The sequence below is a fragment of the Rhinopithecus bieti genome, unplaced genomic scaffold (genome assembly GCF_001698545.2).
Source record: "Rhinopithecus bieti isolate Rb0 unplaced genomic scaffold, ASM169854v2 scaffold_30862, whole genome shotgun sequence".
NCBI classification, from domain to species: Eukaryota; Metazoa; Chordata; class Mammalia; order Primates; family Cercopithecidae; genus Rhinopithecus; species Rhinopithecus bieti.
Genome location: NW_016813281.1, coordinates 900,539 through 916,660, shown reverse-complemented (window position 1 = coordinate 916,660; position 16,122 = coordinate 900,539). Strand labels below are relative to the sequence as shown.

The 16,122-nt window shown below is 41.5% G+C and overlaps 1 protein-coding gene across 1 annotated transcript; it reads left to right on the top strand.

Moving 5' to 3' along the window:
* Nucleotides 1-4,024: 4,024 nt before the first annotated feature.
* On the top strand, nucleotides 4,025-14,658 carry EIF4G2 (eukaryotic translation initiation factor 4 gamma 2; the record flags this gene model as incomplete). The annotated part of the gene is made up of 21 exons (XM_017847921.1): nucleotides 4,025-4,202; nucleotides 5,100-5,226; nucleotides 5,598-5,663; nucleotides 6,414-6,554; nucleotides 7,379-7,481; nucleotides 7,931-8,062; nucleotides 8,144-8,210; nucleotides 8,297-8,448; nucleotides 8,763-8,873; nucleotides 9,059-9,142; nucleotides 9,221-9,319; nucleotides 9,901-10,042; nucleotides 10,137-10,297; nucleotides 11,333-11,458; nucleotides 11,607-11,711; nucleotides 11,795-12,010; nucleotides 12,094-12,352; nucleotides 12,680-12,884; nucleotides 13,006-13,217; nucleotides 13,311-13,432; nucleotides 14,548-14,658. Coding segments are annotated over 21 exons (2,874 nt in total), but the record flags the coding sequence as incomplete, so codon positions are not given.
* Nucleotides 14,659-16,122: the final 1,464 nt, after the last annotated feature.

Genomic DNA, 16,122 nt, shown 5'->3' with positions numbered 1-16,122 from the left:
TTAGTTATGCTTGAATGTTGCCCTATGAGACTTTCAGGTCCAGTGTTGCCATATTTTAATATTTTTCATGAAAAGATGGAAATCTGGATTTGTATGTAAAAATTTGTGTGAATATCAAATTCAAGTGTTTAAAACTACTGTGGCCCAAACTATGGCTTCAAGTTTGCATCTCTGAGCAAAAGGCTGTTGGAAATTCAGAACTGGATGTAAAGTGAGAGATCTGGGCTGAAAGTATACGATTAGGGAATTCATAAGCACAGAGAGGATGGTAGATGCTTCCAAAATAGTATGTGTTAGAATAATAACCAGCACTTGACATGATCAGTTAAAATAAGGCAAAAATATATGAGTTAACAAGTTAGGACTTAGAGAAAACTGATAAAATGGAAGTGGAAAACTAGCAGACTGAACTGGGTATATTTAAAATTCAATTTTCAATGAACTAAAAGCTAAATTCCAGACAATGACTTTTTTTTTTTTTTTTTTTAAGATAGAATCTCGCTCTGTTGTCCAGGCTGGAGTGCAGTGGCATGATCATGGCTCACTTCAGCCTCGAACTCCAGGGCTCAAGCAATCCTACTGCCTCAGCCTCCCAAGTAGCTGGTACTACAGGCATGTGGGACACAGGCTAATTTTTGTATTTTTTGTAGAGACGGGTTTTCACCACGTTGCCCAGGCTAGTCTCAAACTCCTGAGCTCAAGCATGAGCCACCGTGCCCAGCAATTTTTTTTTTTTTTTTTGAGACAGGGTCTCACTCTATTGCTCTGGCTGGAGTGCAGTGGCGTGATCACGGCTCATTGCAGCCTCAAAGTCCTGGGCTTAAGGGATTTGCCCATGTCAGCCTCCCTCCCAAGTAGCTGATACTACAAATGCATGTCATCACATCCGGATCTTTAACTTTTAAATTTTAGAGAAGGGGGTCCGGGGTTCCCTATGTTGCCCAGATTGGTCTCCAACTCCTGGGCTCAAGGGATCCTTCCACCTTGGCCTCCCAAAGTGCTGTTGAATTTTCATATATCCATGACGTGATGGAAACATTTAGAAAGTTTCAATGTTTATTTCCCTCACTTAATAGATTTCAATTTGAAAAAAACTATTGTCTAGACTTCAGAGAGAATATTCACCTAGCCCTAAAAGCTGGATGTTCTCATAATTAAGACACTTAAAATTCAATAATTAAAAATGCTTTACCCTGGGCACAGTGGCTCATACCTGTAATCCCAGCACTCTGGAGTTTGAGACCAGTCTGGGCAACATGGTGAAACCCAGTCTCAACTAGAAATACAAAAATCAGCTGGGTGTGGTGGTACATGCTTGTAATTCCTGCTACTCAGGAGGCTGAGGCACGACAAATGCTTGAACCCAGGAAGTAGGGGCTGCAGTGAGCAGAGATCATGCTACTACACTCCAGCCTGGGCAACAAAGTGAGACTCTGTCTCAAAAAAAAATTTTTTTCCTAAAGGTTTTAATGTTTTATTTAATCTTTGCTAATTGTGAACCCTTCTGCAATGGGCTTTGCAGGTGTGATTTCAATCTGAAATCTTTCTATTTAAGTGACAGAAAGGTAATTGAAAAATTGTTTTATCAGTATTTTTACTCTTTCTACCTTAGGTTACTCCCTTCCAGGTCAATTTCTCACATAAACTCATATCTGCAAAGACCATACCAAAAGGGTTCACAATTAGCAAAGATTAAATAAAATATTAAGTAAAACTTTTTTTTAAATTTTTAATTACTGAATTTTAAGTGTCTTAATTATAAGAACATCCGACTTTTAGGGCTAGGTGAATATTCTCTTTGAAGTCTAGACAATAGTTTTTGAATACTACTCTTCCTAGTAAACTAATGTATTCGTTCATCATCAGATATATGGAATGTAAACCAGTTATGTAAAAATATCACATATACTAATGCATTTTTCCAAACCTTAAGGCCCTACAGAAATTATAAAGAAACATTATTCTGGTGTTATCATGAAGCTAGAAGGGTCCAAAAATTACAAAGTGAAACCTCTTGTATTTAAAACAAAACTTGCACCACCACCACCACCCCAAAAGTTTTTTTTTTTTTTTATAATATCTCTTCCAAGTTTTAAAGTTCAAGTAAAATTGATTTAATAGCAATAAGTGTAGTAACAGTAAGGTGGGGAATGCTGACTTTATTCTATAGCAAAGATCTACAGATGCTGGAATTGTGTTAGAAACCTGTAGAGCCACACCACAGCCTTCTATTATCACATTTAAATGTCGTAGGAAAAACTGCAATTTTCCTGAAAATTGTATTAAGGACCAGGTGCTCTAATACCAAGAGCTGTTTTGACACATCAAAGGTTAAGTTTGGGTCTTTGAAAATCCTGCCTCTTACTGAACACTTTCTTTAAAAGTCATTCATGTTAAAACACACACATTCTTGCCTTTGACTATACACTGTGAAAGTACTACATGTTAAAATGGAGATGGGACATTTTTATTTTTTAAGTTTATGGAAGTATGACTCCATTTTAGTGTACCTACAGTGTCGCAAACGATGGAATACGGTACCCATCAATACATTACCTGAGAAGTATACAAAGTTCAACTTGCTGGCTTTGAAAAGCCTAATCCTATTTCTTATGGTGGACCCTAAATAAAATGAAAATACACAACTGACAATGTTTAACGTGCACTTAAAAAACAGAACAAAACAAACCCAGGAGCCAGCAATTTGAAATCCTCCAAACACCCGCGGAAGTCTGACACACAGGGTGTTTTCCTCGGTGACCGCCAGCGGGACATTCCTATGGGAAAAGCTGCTTCTTGTGTCCGGTACAAAGAAAATCAACCCCTTCCTTTCATCCCTTTCTCATTCACTCTGCAGGGGGTGGGCCAATAAGGAACTAAATGAAGCTCTCCTTTCGCATCAGGGCGCACGTCTCGCCTCCTCCCCACTACTCTCTGGGTTCCCTAAGGCTGCCGAAGCCGAGGACCTGGAACTGGGTAGTGTCCCGGCGCTGCGCCCGGGGGCGCCAGGCCTCAACCCAACGGGCCCGGCCCCTGGAGAAGCCAGGCACGCGAGGGCAACCACAGCTCCAAGGAGCGCCAAGAAAAGCAATGCTCACTCGCCACGCACAGGGCTCCGGGGAGGTAAGGGTGCGTTTTCTTCCCATATTCCCGGTGAGCAAACGAGGTCGGGAGAAAAGGGGATGATACAACTGGAGCATGGGATATCGACTCAGTGAACAAAGGGACCGAAGCAAGAAGCAGCAGCCACACCAACGCAGACTCAAAAGGGCTCTCCGGCTTTACGCACGCGGCCCACATCTCGGCAGCACAAGTAGCCCCTTACGCCACTAGCTCAGCCTCAGAGACTTCGCGAATATGGCTTTGCGCACTGCGGCGGGGCTGCGCCGCAACCGAGCTCAGCCCTGTGGCTCCTCCCCGTTGCCCTGCGCGGATTGGTGGCAGACGGCAACCGGGCCGCTGATTGGGCGGCGAAGGAGCCATTCGGGGCGGCTCTGGTGGGTTCGGCTGTCCCAAGAGTGATAAGTTCGGCTTCAGACACGCCTCAGCGCCAGCAGTGAGTCGGAGCTCTATGGAGGTGGCAGTGGGTACCGGGTGGCGGCTGCAGCAGTGACTCCTCTGAGCTGAGTTTCAGGCCGTCCCCGACTCCTTCCTTCCCCTTCCCTCCCCCTTTTTTTTGTTTTCCGTTCCCCTTTCCCCTCCCTTCCCTATCCCCGACGACCGGATCCTGAGGAGGCAGCTGCGGTGGCAGCTGCTGAGTTCTCGGTGAAGGTGAGTGGAGCCGCCGCCGCCGCCGCCGAGTGGAGCGCTCTAAAATGGCCGCCGTCCCTGGCCGCTTCTTCTCGAGTGGTACAAAATGGCGGCCGCAGGCGGAGCCGGGTGGGGCGACCCTTTTTTAGCATTTCCTCTGCGTTTCAGGCACCTGGAAAGTCTTGGCCTTTGTTATCCCTTCCCGTTGGTGACGGAGTAAAAGGAAAACGTCAGTGTTGGCCAGACCGCCGTGCGGTCATGGCCGGATAGCTGACCCCTGCAGGGCCGAGGCTGTGGCGGACCGAGGCACGGGTGTGCTCGGCCGGCGAGGGAGCGCGGCTCGGACCGCGAGCGCCGAGGCGGGAGGCACGCGGGTCGGCAGGGAGGGCCCGGCCGTTGGCGCGGGACCAGGGAACCGCAGGCGTCCCAGAGCCCGGCCTCCCGGCGGGGAGGTGTGTAGGGCCTGGAGTCGGTGGGGCTGCCCTTTGAGGGGAGGAAGAGAGAGATGATTTCTGCTCCTTTTGTCAGCGGAGGAGGCCGTGGCGGGGCGGTTGTCCCGGGGGGATTTATGGGGCAGGAGGGGGCCCGTTTGGAGGCGGCGGGTGGCCAGGAGGCCGCCTTCCTGCCTGGAGAACAAAGAGCTGGGCGCCGGGCCGGCGGGGGCGGCCTCAGCTGCTCCTCCCAGCCGAGCGACCCGCGGCCTCGCGGGGAGGTTGTCGGAAGCACTTCGCTAACTTGCGCCTGGGTGGGAGGAATGCTCCGCTCTTTTGTTCCCAGGAAGGGAAAAACGGGGCGGAGGTTCCTGCTGCCATGTTGTAGCCCAGGTCTTCCGCTTGCGAGTGCTAACCCCGTACACCCGGCCCACTCCCGCGCGTCTTTCCACGAGCTTTCCACGGGGAGGAGGCGAAAGGGTGGACAGGGGAAAACTGCTGAAGAGCTTGTGGAGAGACCTCATGCAGTCGCTGGCCTCTTCGTCGAGGCATTAAAAATTCCTAGGGCAGACATTTTCCACGTGATGTTGCTCGTTTCTATAGTTAGATTTTTCTATTGATATAGTGCTCAGTTTTAAAGACAGTAGAATGTGGCTTTTTCAAAAGATTCGTTCTGAGCCGTTTGAAATACTCTTGTGTTCTACGAAGTCCCTTTGCATCCTTGAACACTGGGGAATTTCCAGGTGGCTAAACAAAATGTAATTGTCTATTTGTGTTTTGAGTACATACTAGGTTAGTCTTACAGATCTGCAATGCAGTGACAGTGCCAGGATCTGAAATACGTTATAATTGAATGAAGGCTTATAGATCTGTATGTTAGTTAGCAGTGTCTAATTTTGGTGCTCTTTCTCGTTCCAGGTATTTCATTTCTCCCATCCCCTCCCCTCCCCACCCCATCTATTAATATTATTCTTTTGAAGATTCTTCGTTGTCAAGCCGCCAAAGTGGAGAGTGCGATTGCAGAAGGGGGTGCTTCTCGTTTCAGGTATGTCTAGATTGATTTTGGGGAATCCTTTTGAAAAGGCCAGTCCCAAAACTTAGATACCATAGCAAATAATTCCGACTTAATGGGTTGCAATTTTCATTTGAAAAGTTCTTAAGTTTTCATTGACAGCCTTCTAAGAACTGCCATCTGAAGAATAAAATGAAGTATTTGCCTTTCCTTTCGGTCCCAGTTTAGTGTTCATTTGTAGCATAACATACGAACACTAAAATACAGACCTGGCTACAGTCTGGGCAAAATAGCGAGACCCCCATCTCTACAAGAAAAGCAGAACACAAAATAGATGGTTTATTCTTTTTGAGTGAGACATAGTTGGGATACAGTAAACAAAAAAGTTTTTTTCTTTTAAATAGTGCTTCTTCGGGCGGAGGAGGAAGTAGGGGTGCACCTCAGCACTATCCCAAGACTGCTGGCAACAGGTGTGGTAAACATATAAAAAAAACGGAGCTTTATTTAACAAATTAAGTTAAAAGTCTTTCCCATGTGACGGTGTAATTAAGGCAGTAGCCATCAAGACTCCTTATCTTAAGGGGCATGGTTTCTGTTGGGTATCCTAAATATAGAATATCAGCTCTTGATTATTCCTTAGCCAAATTATCTAAATGAGTTAAGATTCTCAAACTTACTTTTTTTCTTATTCTTTGGGTTATTTTTACTAATGTTTTTTTCTGAAATCAGTAGCTACTATTCCTACTAATTGGTATTAGTAAAATGGTACGCATGCAACATGGTCAGTAAAACATTAGAAAGTGTTAATTGGCAGCCGAACAACTTTGGGAGGCAAAGGTGGGAGGATCGCTTGAGCCCAGGAGTTTGAGATCAGCCTGGGCAACACAGCAAGACCCTATCTCTTTAAAAAAAAAATGCTAATTTTCAAAATGTGGTTCCTGGATCCATAGCGTTGATACTGGGAATATTTACTAGACATGCAAATTCTTAGGCCCCACCCCAAACCAGTGAAAGCAGAAATTGGGTGGGCCCAGCAATCTGTCTTAACAAGCCCTTCAGGTGATTCTGATGCACGCTACTGTTACAGAACCACTGATCTCCAGAGTTGGCTTTTTGGGAGGGGAAGTCGAGAAAGCCTAAATTACTTTTTCTATTTGAGAGAATTTATGATGTTTAACATTTGTTGTGTGAAAATAAGTGTTATTGCTGATTTTTATTAGCGAGTTCCTGGGGAAAACCCCAGGGCAAAACGCTCAGAAATGGATTCCTGCACGAAGCACTAGACGAGATGACAACTCCGCAGCAAACAACTCCGCAAACGAAAAAGAACGACATGATGCAATCTTCAGGAAAGTAAGAGGGTAAGTTGGAAGGTCTGTTTTACTAAGAGATGGGAAATAGTATGGATTAGCTGTGTTTGGTGTGTATGCTGTACTACTAAGAAGGCAAGGGTACCTTGAACTAGCCAGGCACTGTGGCTCACGCCTGTAATCCCAACACTTTGGGAGGCCAAGGTGGGCAGATCACTTGAGGTCAGGAGTTCAAGACCAGCCTGGCCAACATGTTGAAACCCCATCTCTACTAAAAATACAAAAATTAGCCGAGTGTAGTGGCAGGCGCCTGTTGTTCCGGCTACTAAAGAGGCTGAGGCAGGAGAATCACTTGAATACCCTATACATGGAGGTTTCAGTGAGCCAAGATCACACCACTGCACTCCAGCCTGGGTGACGGAGCAAAACGGTCTCAAAAAAAAGAAAAATGTATCTTGAACGTCGTATTTTTGGTCTTAACGGTTGCTTTCAGCCATCGGATTGCAATCCATAATCCTGTTGTGCTAGCATTTGCCTTGGCTAAGGGAAGTGCTATGTTATTTAAGCCAGTGAAGCAGGAAATATAATGGTTTTAGTTCATGGTCTAGCCTTGATAATGAGATCTTTGCACTCTAACCTTGAGAAAGTGAGAAAGGATTCTTGTCAAACAGCTGGGAACCCCCCTATCTAATTCAAATCATTGTAATTAAAATAACATGTTTATTTCAGCATTCCTTTGGGTTTAGATGAGTAAGAAAACATGTCTTGATTATTAAAGGGAGCAAGTGGAAGAAAATCAGTATAATTTAAAAGCAGTTTTCAATTCAAATTCTGTGTACTAGCTAACACTTAAAATGTAATTCCTTTTTCTCCAGCATACTAAATAAGCTTACTCCTGAAAAGTTTGACAAGCTATGCCTTGAGCTCCTCAATGTGGGTGTAGAGTCTAAACTCATCCTTAAAGGGGTCATACTGCTGGTAAGTTTTAAATATTGGCTTAACTGTTAAACTCAAGTTGTGTTTTTTTACACTTGGATTACTACTTAAAACCCTGAGGTGTGATTTTTGAATACTGATAGTGGTTAGAAAGAACCACTGACTTCAGTAGCATTAGATTGAAGAGGTAAATGTTAAGTTCATGCTATGCTTGAAGAGATAAATGGTGGTGCTTAGCAAGCTCTTTTGTGGAAAACACCATATTTTGGTCTTGGGAAATGCATGGTATGACAGTTTATGTAGACTTGAAAGTTTTGATATCCATGCCATTTTCTGACTCCCTGGAGATGGATGTGACTAGATGAGAACTGTATAACTGGACATTTTTGGTACAGTGTAATAGCTAACATTTAGTTGGTTGTATTTTTCCTAAAGGAAGGGTTCTTGGAAGTAGTATTCGTATTTAGTTTAAGCAATGACATGTTCTGTAGATTGTGGACAAAGCCCTAGAAGAGCCAAAGTATAGCTCACTGTATGCTCAGCTATGTCTGCGATTGGCAGAAGATGCACCAAACTTTGATGGCCCAGCAGCAGAGGGTCAACCAGGACAGAAGCAAAGCACCGTAAGTGGTAGTTTTTGTTTGCTTGTTTTAAAGTTGACTTGAACAATTTCCTTAAGGCATGACAGATGTCTTTTTTTCCAGACATTCAGACGCCTCCTAATTTCCAAATTACAAGATGAATTTGAAAACCGAACTAGAAATGTTGATGGTAAGACTTAGAGTTGATACTAAGTAGTAGTGTATATTTTCAGCTTAATTCTGAATGTTGTCTTACTTCATTGTTATTTTTTTCAGTCTATGATAAGCGTGAAAATCCCCTCCTCCCCGAGGAGGAGGAACAGAGAGCCATTGCTAAGATCAAGATGTTGGGAAACATCAAATTCATTGGAGAGCTTGGCAAGCTTGATCTTATTCATGAATCTATCCTTCATAAGTGCATCAAAACAGTAAGTGTGACGGGGAAGTTAGGCTTAGGTGAATGTAGTCAATCATTATTTAGGGAAAATGAGTCAATTATTCATCTGAGAGGGAGGTTGACTAGTTAAATACAAATGGGCAACAAAATTTACCAAACAGAAGAATAATTTGAAATATGTGGTGTTTGACAAAGTGTAGGGTTAGAACTGATCAGATTGGTAGAAAGCACTATACTAGGTTCTGTAGGAACTGTGAATGAGTCGGTGCAAACGTAAAGGGAAAGTACTATGCCTAAACCAGAGTAACTGTAAAATTTTGTCACCATGGCATTTTATTTTTGTAGCTTTTGGAAAAGAAGAAGAGAGTCCAACTCAAAGATATGGGAGAGGATTTGGAGTGCCTCTGTCAGATAATGAGGACAGTGGGACCTAGATTAGACCATGAACGAGCCAAGGTATGTGTGTAGCTGATGGAAGCAGTACAAGTAGTTTGTCTTTAAATCAAGCTATTTATTTTTGTGACATCATAGGGGATTGCCATATTTAGCCATTAACTGGGTTGTAATTTAGAAGTCTTAAAAGCTGTAAATTGAACACATTTGCTTCAGCTCTTCGAATGAATGTATTCTTCTCTTATCAGTCCTTAATGGATCAGTACTTTGCCCGAATGTGCTCCTTGATGTTAAGTAAGGAATTGCCAGCGAGGATTCGTTTCCTGCTGCAGGTAAAACTGGTTTCTTTAAATGTGTTGGTAAGCTGAGTTTTTGGTTTAGGAATATTGAAATATATTTTTCAATTAAAGGATACCGTAGAGTTGCGAGAACACCATTGGGTTCCTCGCAAGGCTTTTCTTGACAATGGACCAAAGACGATCAATCAAATCCGTCAAGATGCAGTAAAAGTAAGATTGGGTTTTGTTTTGTCACATAGACTTTGTGTTTGTAGAGTAGTATGGTATTCCTCCCCACCCACCCCGAACACTTGAGGGGTCTGTCTCATCTTAGTGGCGGAGCTTAATGTTTTTAGTGTCTTGCCTTCCATTTTTATTTTTTGAGATGGAATTTCGCACTGTCACCCAGGCTGGAGTGCAGTGGCACATTCTCGATTCACTGCAACCTCTGCCTCCCAGGTTCAAGCGATTCTCCTGCCTCAGCCTCCCCAGTAGCTGGGACTATAGGCGTGTGCCACCACAACCCACTAATTTTTTGTATTTTTAGTAGAGATGGTTCTGCCAATGTTGGCCAGGCTTGTCTTGAACTCCTCACCTCATGCAAACCAAGGCTTGGGCCTCCCAAAGTGCTGGGATTACAGGTGTGAGCCACCATGCCCAGCCTTGTCTGCCATTTTTGGAAGAAGCTATTTACAGAAATAGCATAAATTACGGTTTAATATTCTAGGTTTCCCCCCCCAGTTGCGAAAATTTTAGTTTTAAGTGAAATAGGGTCCAGAGACAAAAAGTGCTTATTCACTTCATTTCTAAAGGATCTAGGGGTGTTTATTCCTGCTCCTATGGCTCAAGGGATGAGAAGTGACTTCTTCCTGGAGGGACCGTTCATGCCACCCAGGATGAAAATAGATAGGGACCCACTTGGAGGACTTGCCGATATGTTTGGACAAATGCCAGGTAATTTTGAAAAAAACAATGGTTTCATTAAGCTGAAAAATCAGTTTAACTTTGTCAGTAGAGTTTTGAGAGTTGTCCATATATGTATTTTAAGGTAGCGGAATTGGTACTGGTCCAGGAGTTATCCAGGATAGATTTTCACCCACCATGGGACGTCATCGTTCAAATCAACTGTTCAATGGCCATGGGGGACACATCATGCCTCCCACACAGTCGCAGTTTGGAGAAATGGGAGGCAAGTTTATGAAAAGCCAGGTAAGTAGTATTTGAGTGTTTAGGCAATAAGTTTAAATTCTGCAATATATGTGATTTCATTTGCTGTTAAAACATGAAACTATTCTAGGAGTGTGCATGTTTTCTAAACCATATCTGCAACATTTATTTCAAACTAAAATGTTTATCCTTAAGATTAGTAAAGTATTAGTAAAATGGCATCACTTTATTTGACAGGTTAGATTTTTATTCTTACCTGTTTCATCTTTTACTTTCTCTGAGCAGATTCAATTAAACTTTCTTTTTGGCTTGGCTCATCCCTTTTGGTACTTGATTACCATAATTTGTGGACCCCTTTTTATCTAGACTTTCTTTCTCCTTTTCTGAAATAGGGGCTAAGCCAGCTCTACCATAACCAGAGTCAGGGACTCTTATCCCAGCTGCAAGGACAGTCGAAGGATATGCCACCTCGGTTTTCTAAGAAAGGACAGCTTAATGCAGATGAGGTACATTTGCCTATGTTACTTATATACCATAGTTTATCAATTCAGAAATTTATTGCCCGATGATTATAAAAAGACGCGTTATTAAGAGGACTTAATGCTGGAGTTCTTTACATTTTCTCTCTTTTCTGTACTTATTTTCTTTCTTTGAATGTCCAGCGTCCTGTGAGTGAAGATTATGAGATATGAGGGCAAGTCTGCTAAAGTCTATTAGTTAGGGCAAGGAAAATGGTTGTCAAGATATTGTGGTTTCTTTCTTTGTAAGTAGGGTGATTTAAGGATAAAGAATTTTCTAAACTGGTTAAATTTGCAGTTTTTTATTTGAATGTTTTAGTCATGCTAATTCTAAGAGAATTCTCATAAATTATCTTACTACTGTATGCATCATCAGATCTTTAATTTTTTTGTCAAAAATTAAACCTGTTAATGTGGAGTGCCTTCTTTAATTTTTTAAAAAGCTTAATGTTTCCCTAGATTCTGTCATGTTTGTATCGGATTTTAGATGTTGTATTTAATATGTTCACCAACTGCATGTTGTTAATTTAGTTATATTTTGATTTGTTTTCAATTCCAGATAAGCCTGAGGCCTGCTCAGTCTTTCCTAATGAATAAAAATCAAGTGCCAAAGCTTCAGCCCCAGATAACTATGATTCCTCCTAGTGCACAACCACCACGCACTCAAACACCACCTCTGGGACAGGTACAGACCATAGTGTGATAGCATTTTCTGTTGTTCCATTATTTTCTAAAGATGACTGAAGACTTTTTTTTTCTGAATTTAGTATGTTCTTCCCCCTAACTCTATATTCCTTCTTTTAAAAAATGTCTTGTCATTGCTTGTTTTTTAGACACCTCAGCTTGGTCTCAAAACTAATCCACCACTTATCCAGGAAAAGCCTGCCAAGACCAGCAAAAAGCCACCACCATCAAAGGAAGAACTACTTAAACTAACTGTAAGTTTCAAATATCCCATTTTAGTGTAATCAGCCTATATTTGAGATAGAGAAAACATTAAAGATACTTGTGTTCTTCACAGGAAACTGTTGTGACTGAATATCTAAATAGTGGAAATGCAAATGAGGCTGTCAATGGTGTAAGAGAAATGAGGGCTCCTAAACACTTTCTTCCTGAGATGTTAAGCAAAGTAATCATCCTGTCACTAGATAGAAGCGATGAAGATAAAGAAAAAGCAAGTTCTTTGATCAGTTTACTCAAACAGGAAGGGATAGCCACAAGTGACAACTTCATGCAGGTAGGACACTTTACTGATTGTGTGGTAAGAACTCTTACCACTCAAATTTGAGAACTGATAAACTGTTGTATATTTCTTCTAAGGCTTTCCTGAATGTATTGGACCAGTGTCCCAAACTGGAGGTTGACATCCCCTTGGTGAAATCATATTTAGCACAGTTTGCAGCTCGTGCCATCATTTCAGAGCTGGTGAGCATTTCAGAACTAGCTCAACCACTAGAAAGTGGCACCCATTTTCCTCTCTTCCTACTTTGTCTTCAGCAATTAGCTAAATTACAAGATCGAGAATGGTTAACAGAACTTTTTCAACAAAGCAAGGTCAATATGCAGAAAATGCTCCCAGGTAAGAGAATGCTGACTTGTTTGTTTTGTTTTTTTAATATTACATTTAGAGGTTTTTAGTACCTCGAATGGATTTATGTAGGTCAGACGGTCTGATTGTCCTGCTCAGATAATGATAAACATTACTGCAGATCTTACCAATAAAAAGATTTACGATTAAACTACTTTCATTTGATCCGTATATTGAGTTTTTTCATTTGCTGGGTTGGGTCTCTATTCTACATGGATCTTGTATACTTGGGGACATCATTTGTGAAGTTCTGTTCTCTGGACAGGACAACTTGGTAAAATGAACTTTTAGATGATGCAAGTGGCTTTGTCTCTTCAGAAATTGATCAGAATAAGGACCGCATGTTGGAGATTTTGGAAGGAAAGGGACTGAGTTTCTTATTCCCACTCCTCAAACTGGAGAAGGAACTGTTGAAGCAAATAAAGTTGGATCCATCCCCTCAAACCATATATAAATGGATTAAAGATAACATCTCTCCCAAACTTCATGTAGATAAAGGATTTGTGAACATCTTAATGACTAGGTAAGACGAATGGTTTTCTACATGTAGTAATGTTTCATGTACTAGAAAAGAATGTCTACAAGGCAGGAGACTAAGCAAGAAAACTCACTGTTGGGTTCTAACAAGACCTCTTTCTGTCCAGCTTCTTACAGTACATTTCTAGTGAAGTAAACCCCCCCAGCGATGAAACAGATTCATCCTCTGCTCCTTCCAAAGAACAGTTAGAGCAGGAAAAACAACTACTTCTTTCTTTCAAGCCAGTAATGCAGAAATTTCTTCATGATCACGTTGATCTACAAGTCAGCGCCCTGTATGCTCTTCAGGTGCACTGCTATAACAGCAATTTCCCAAAAGGTGAGGGGACTTGTATCGGAGGAATGGTGTGGGGCAAGTCTTAAACAGCACACTAAATAATGGGCTTACTACTTTTTAATTTTTTTTTTAAAGGCATGTTACTTCGCTTTTTTGTGCACTTCTATGATATGGAAATTATTGAAGAAGAAGCTTTCTTGGCTTGGAAAGAAGATATAACCCAAGAGTTTCCGGGAAAAGGCAAGGCTTTGTTCCAGGTAAGTCTTTTGTTAAAAATTTGGTCTGCTTATTTCATTTTGCTTGGTATTAACTTCAAGTTTAGAGCCTTTTTCAACTGAAATACAGGCAAGATAGTCCTAGTTAGTAGTTTGTCTTCACCCATACATTTCATTCTGCACTGTTTAAAGCTGTGATTAAGTAAAGCTACACAATGAATCAGTTCTAGTGGTGTATAAGATGTTAGAGGTAGCTAACAAATTTTTCAAGGAGTATAGCTACTTATATAGATGGGAGTGACTGTACAAGTTTCGATTTAAGCTTTTTAAAACACGTCAGCAAAGAGGAAATTGTAGCTGGGCACGTGGCTCATGCCTGTAATCCTGGCACTTCTAAGAGGCTGAGGTGGGAGGATCACTTGAACTCAGGAGTTCTAGACCAGCCTGGGCAGCAGAGTGAAACCCTGTCTTTAAAAAATACAAGAAATTAGCCAGACATGGTGACATGTTCCTGTGGTCCTGGTCCCAGCTACTCGGGAGAATGTCTTGAGCCCAGGAGGCAGAGGTTGCAGTGAGCTGAGATTACAACACTGCACTCTGGCCTGGGCAACAGAGTAAGACTGTGTCTCAAAAAAAGAAAACAGTTTAAATATATATTTATTTTTTAAAAAAGAAAAGATGCTTTTGATTTCTCACAATTTAATTGTGTCTTATTGAATGAAGTTGTAGACCTAGGGGAGGAACATCAGGACATTCTCAAATCACAGTGAATGCATTAATCACCTGAAGAGCAGTTTAAAAGTAGGTTCCAGGCCTAATCCCAGAGATTCTGGTTTAGTAGGTCTGTGTACAAAATCCAGGTGATGTTCATGCTACTAGTTTTCCAGGGGGCCCAGGCTTTGAGAAACATTGGTCCTACAGCGCATCTTACTACCTTTTTACTACTGATTATAAACTAGATTCATGAGGCTCATCCTTATATCTAGCTCTGTTGTCCCAAATCTGGATAATAAACCACTGTTTGTATAACTTAATACACAAATTGTTGTAAGGATGTCCTTGTTTCATATTCTAAAACTGTAGTACCACCTAAAACTTTTTGGATGGATTTCCATTTATATTGTGAACTATTTTAAGTTACAAATCTTAATTTATAGGTGAATCAGTGGCTAACCTGGCTAGAAACTGCTGAAGAAGAAGAATCAGAGGAAGAAGCTGACTAAAGAACCAGCCAAAGCCTTAAATTGTGCAAAACATACTGTTGCTATGATGTTAAACTGCATTTGACCTAACCACTGCGAAAATTCATTCCGCTGTACACCTGTAATGTTTTCACAATTATTTAAAGCAGAAGCACGTCAGTTAGGATTTTCTTCTTGCAAAGGTTTTTTTGTAGTGTAATGTCTTAATCATATCTACCATCAAATATTTAGGAGTATCTTTAATGTTTAGATAGTATATTAGCAGCATGCAATAATTACCATCATAAGTTCTCAAGCAGAGGCAGTCTATTGCAAGGACCTTCTTTGCTGGGGGGGCCCATTTATCATAGGGCGCTGTTTTAAGTTAGAAAACTTGAATAGCCAACACTGAATTACTGTAGAAATGCCACTTGCCTCAGTAATACTGAGTTGTTGCCATATTTGATTATCCATTTGGTTGGTTACAGAAAAATTCTTAACTGTAATTGATGGGTTTGTTGCCGTAATAGTATATTGCCTGTATTTCTACCTCTAGTAATGGGCTTTATGTGCTTAGATTTTTAATATCCTTGAAGCCTGGGCAAGTGCACAAGTCTTTTTTAAAAGAAACATGGTTTACTTGCACAAAACTGATTCAGTTTGAGAGACGTTAATGCCCTTGAAGGTGGTTTTGTGGGTGTGAAACAAATGTGAGAATTTGAATTGGTCCCTCTTATTATAGTATTGAATAAGTCTACTTTAATTTATCAAGTCATGTTCATGCCCTTTGATTTTATATACTTGTATCTATCAATAAACATTGTGATACTTGATGTAGTGATGTGTGGCTGTAAATGGCATCGACAGTCTGGGAGAATAGTCAGCTTTGTTGTTGAGGTATAGGAGACCCACCTTAGTTTGACTTAAGGACTTTCAAATGTTTGTTTTTCTGCTGTACAAGCCTGAGTTCCAGAAGGAATTTTTAGACTCTTCATGATGAGATCCAAGATTTAATTAAGGTGGTTATTTTTCCTTTGAGTTACTAAAACTAACCAATATAAATGATTTTTATAATCAAAGGTTACAAGTCTCATGAATGTGGAGGAACATGGCTACACATAGCAACTACAATTTGGTGACATTTATCTTTTGTCAGACGGAAATACACGATGATGTCTGGATAAGCTTAGCTATCCTGCAAGCATCATCTCAAGTAGCTGCCCCTGAATGTCCAGGAAGATCCCTGCTTCCTCTGGAAAAATTCCATCGTCCCAATAAAATTGACTTTTGATTCAACTTAAACCTCTGCATGTTTTCCAAAAGCACATATAAAGGATTTCCCTCCAGCCCTGGAACATTCTGACAATCCTAGGGTTACTTCTAACATTGGCATGGATGGGGGCTCTTGAAGTGTGCTACTGGAGTTCTGGTTGATGTCAACACCGAAGAACAACCTGTTGGTGATGGGGGAGACCCTCAAGGCAGACTGTCACACTGCTGAACCCATCAGAACCTTGAAGTCAGAAGAGGCTGCCTGCACATGCTCCTACG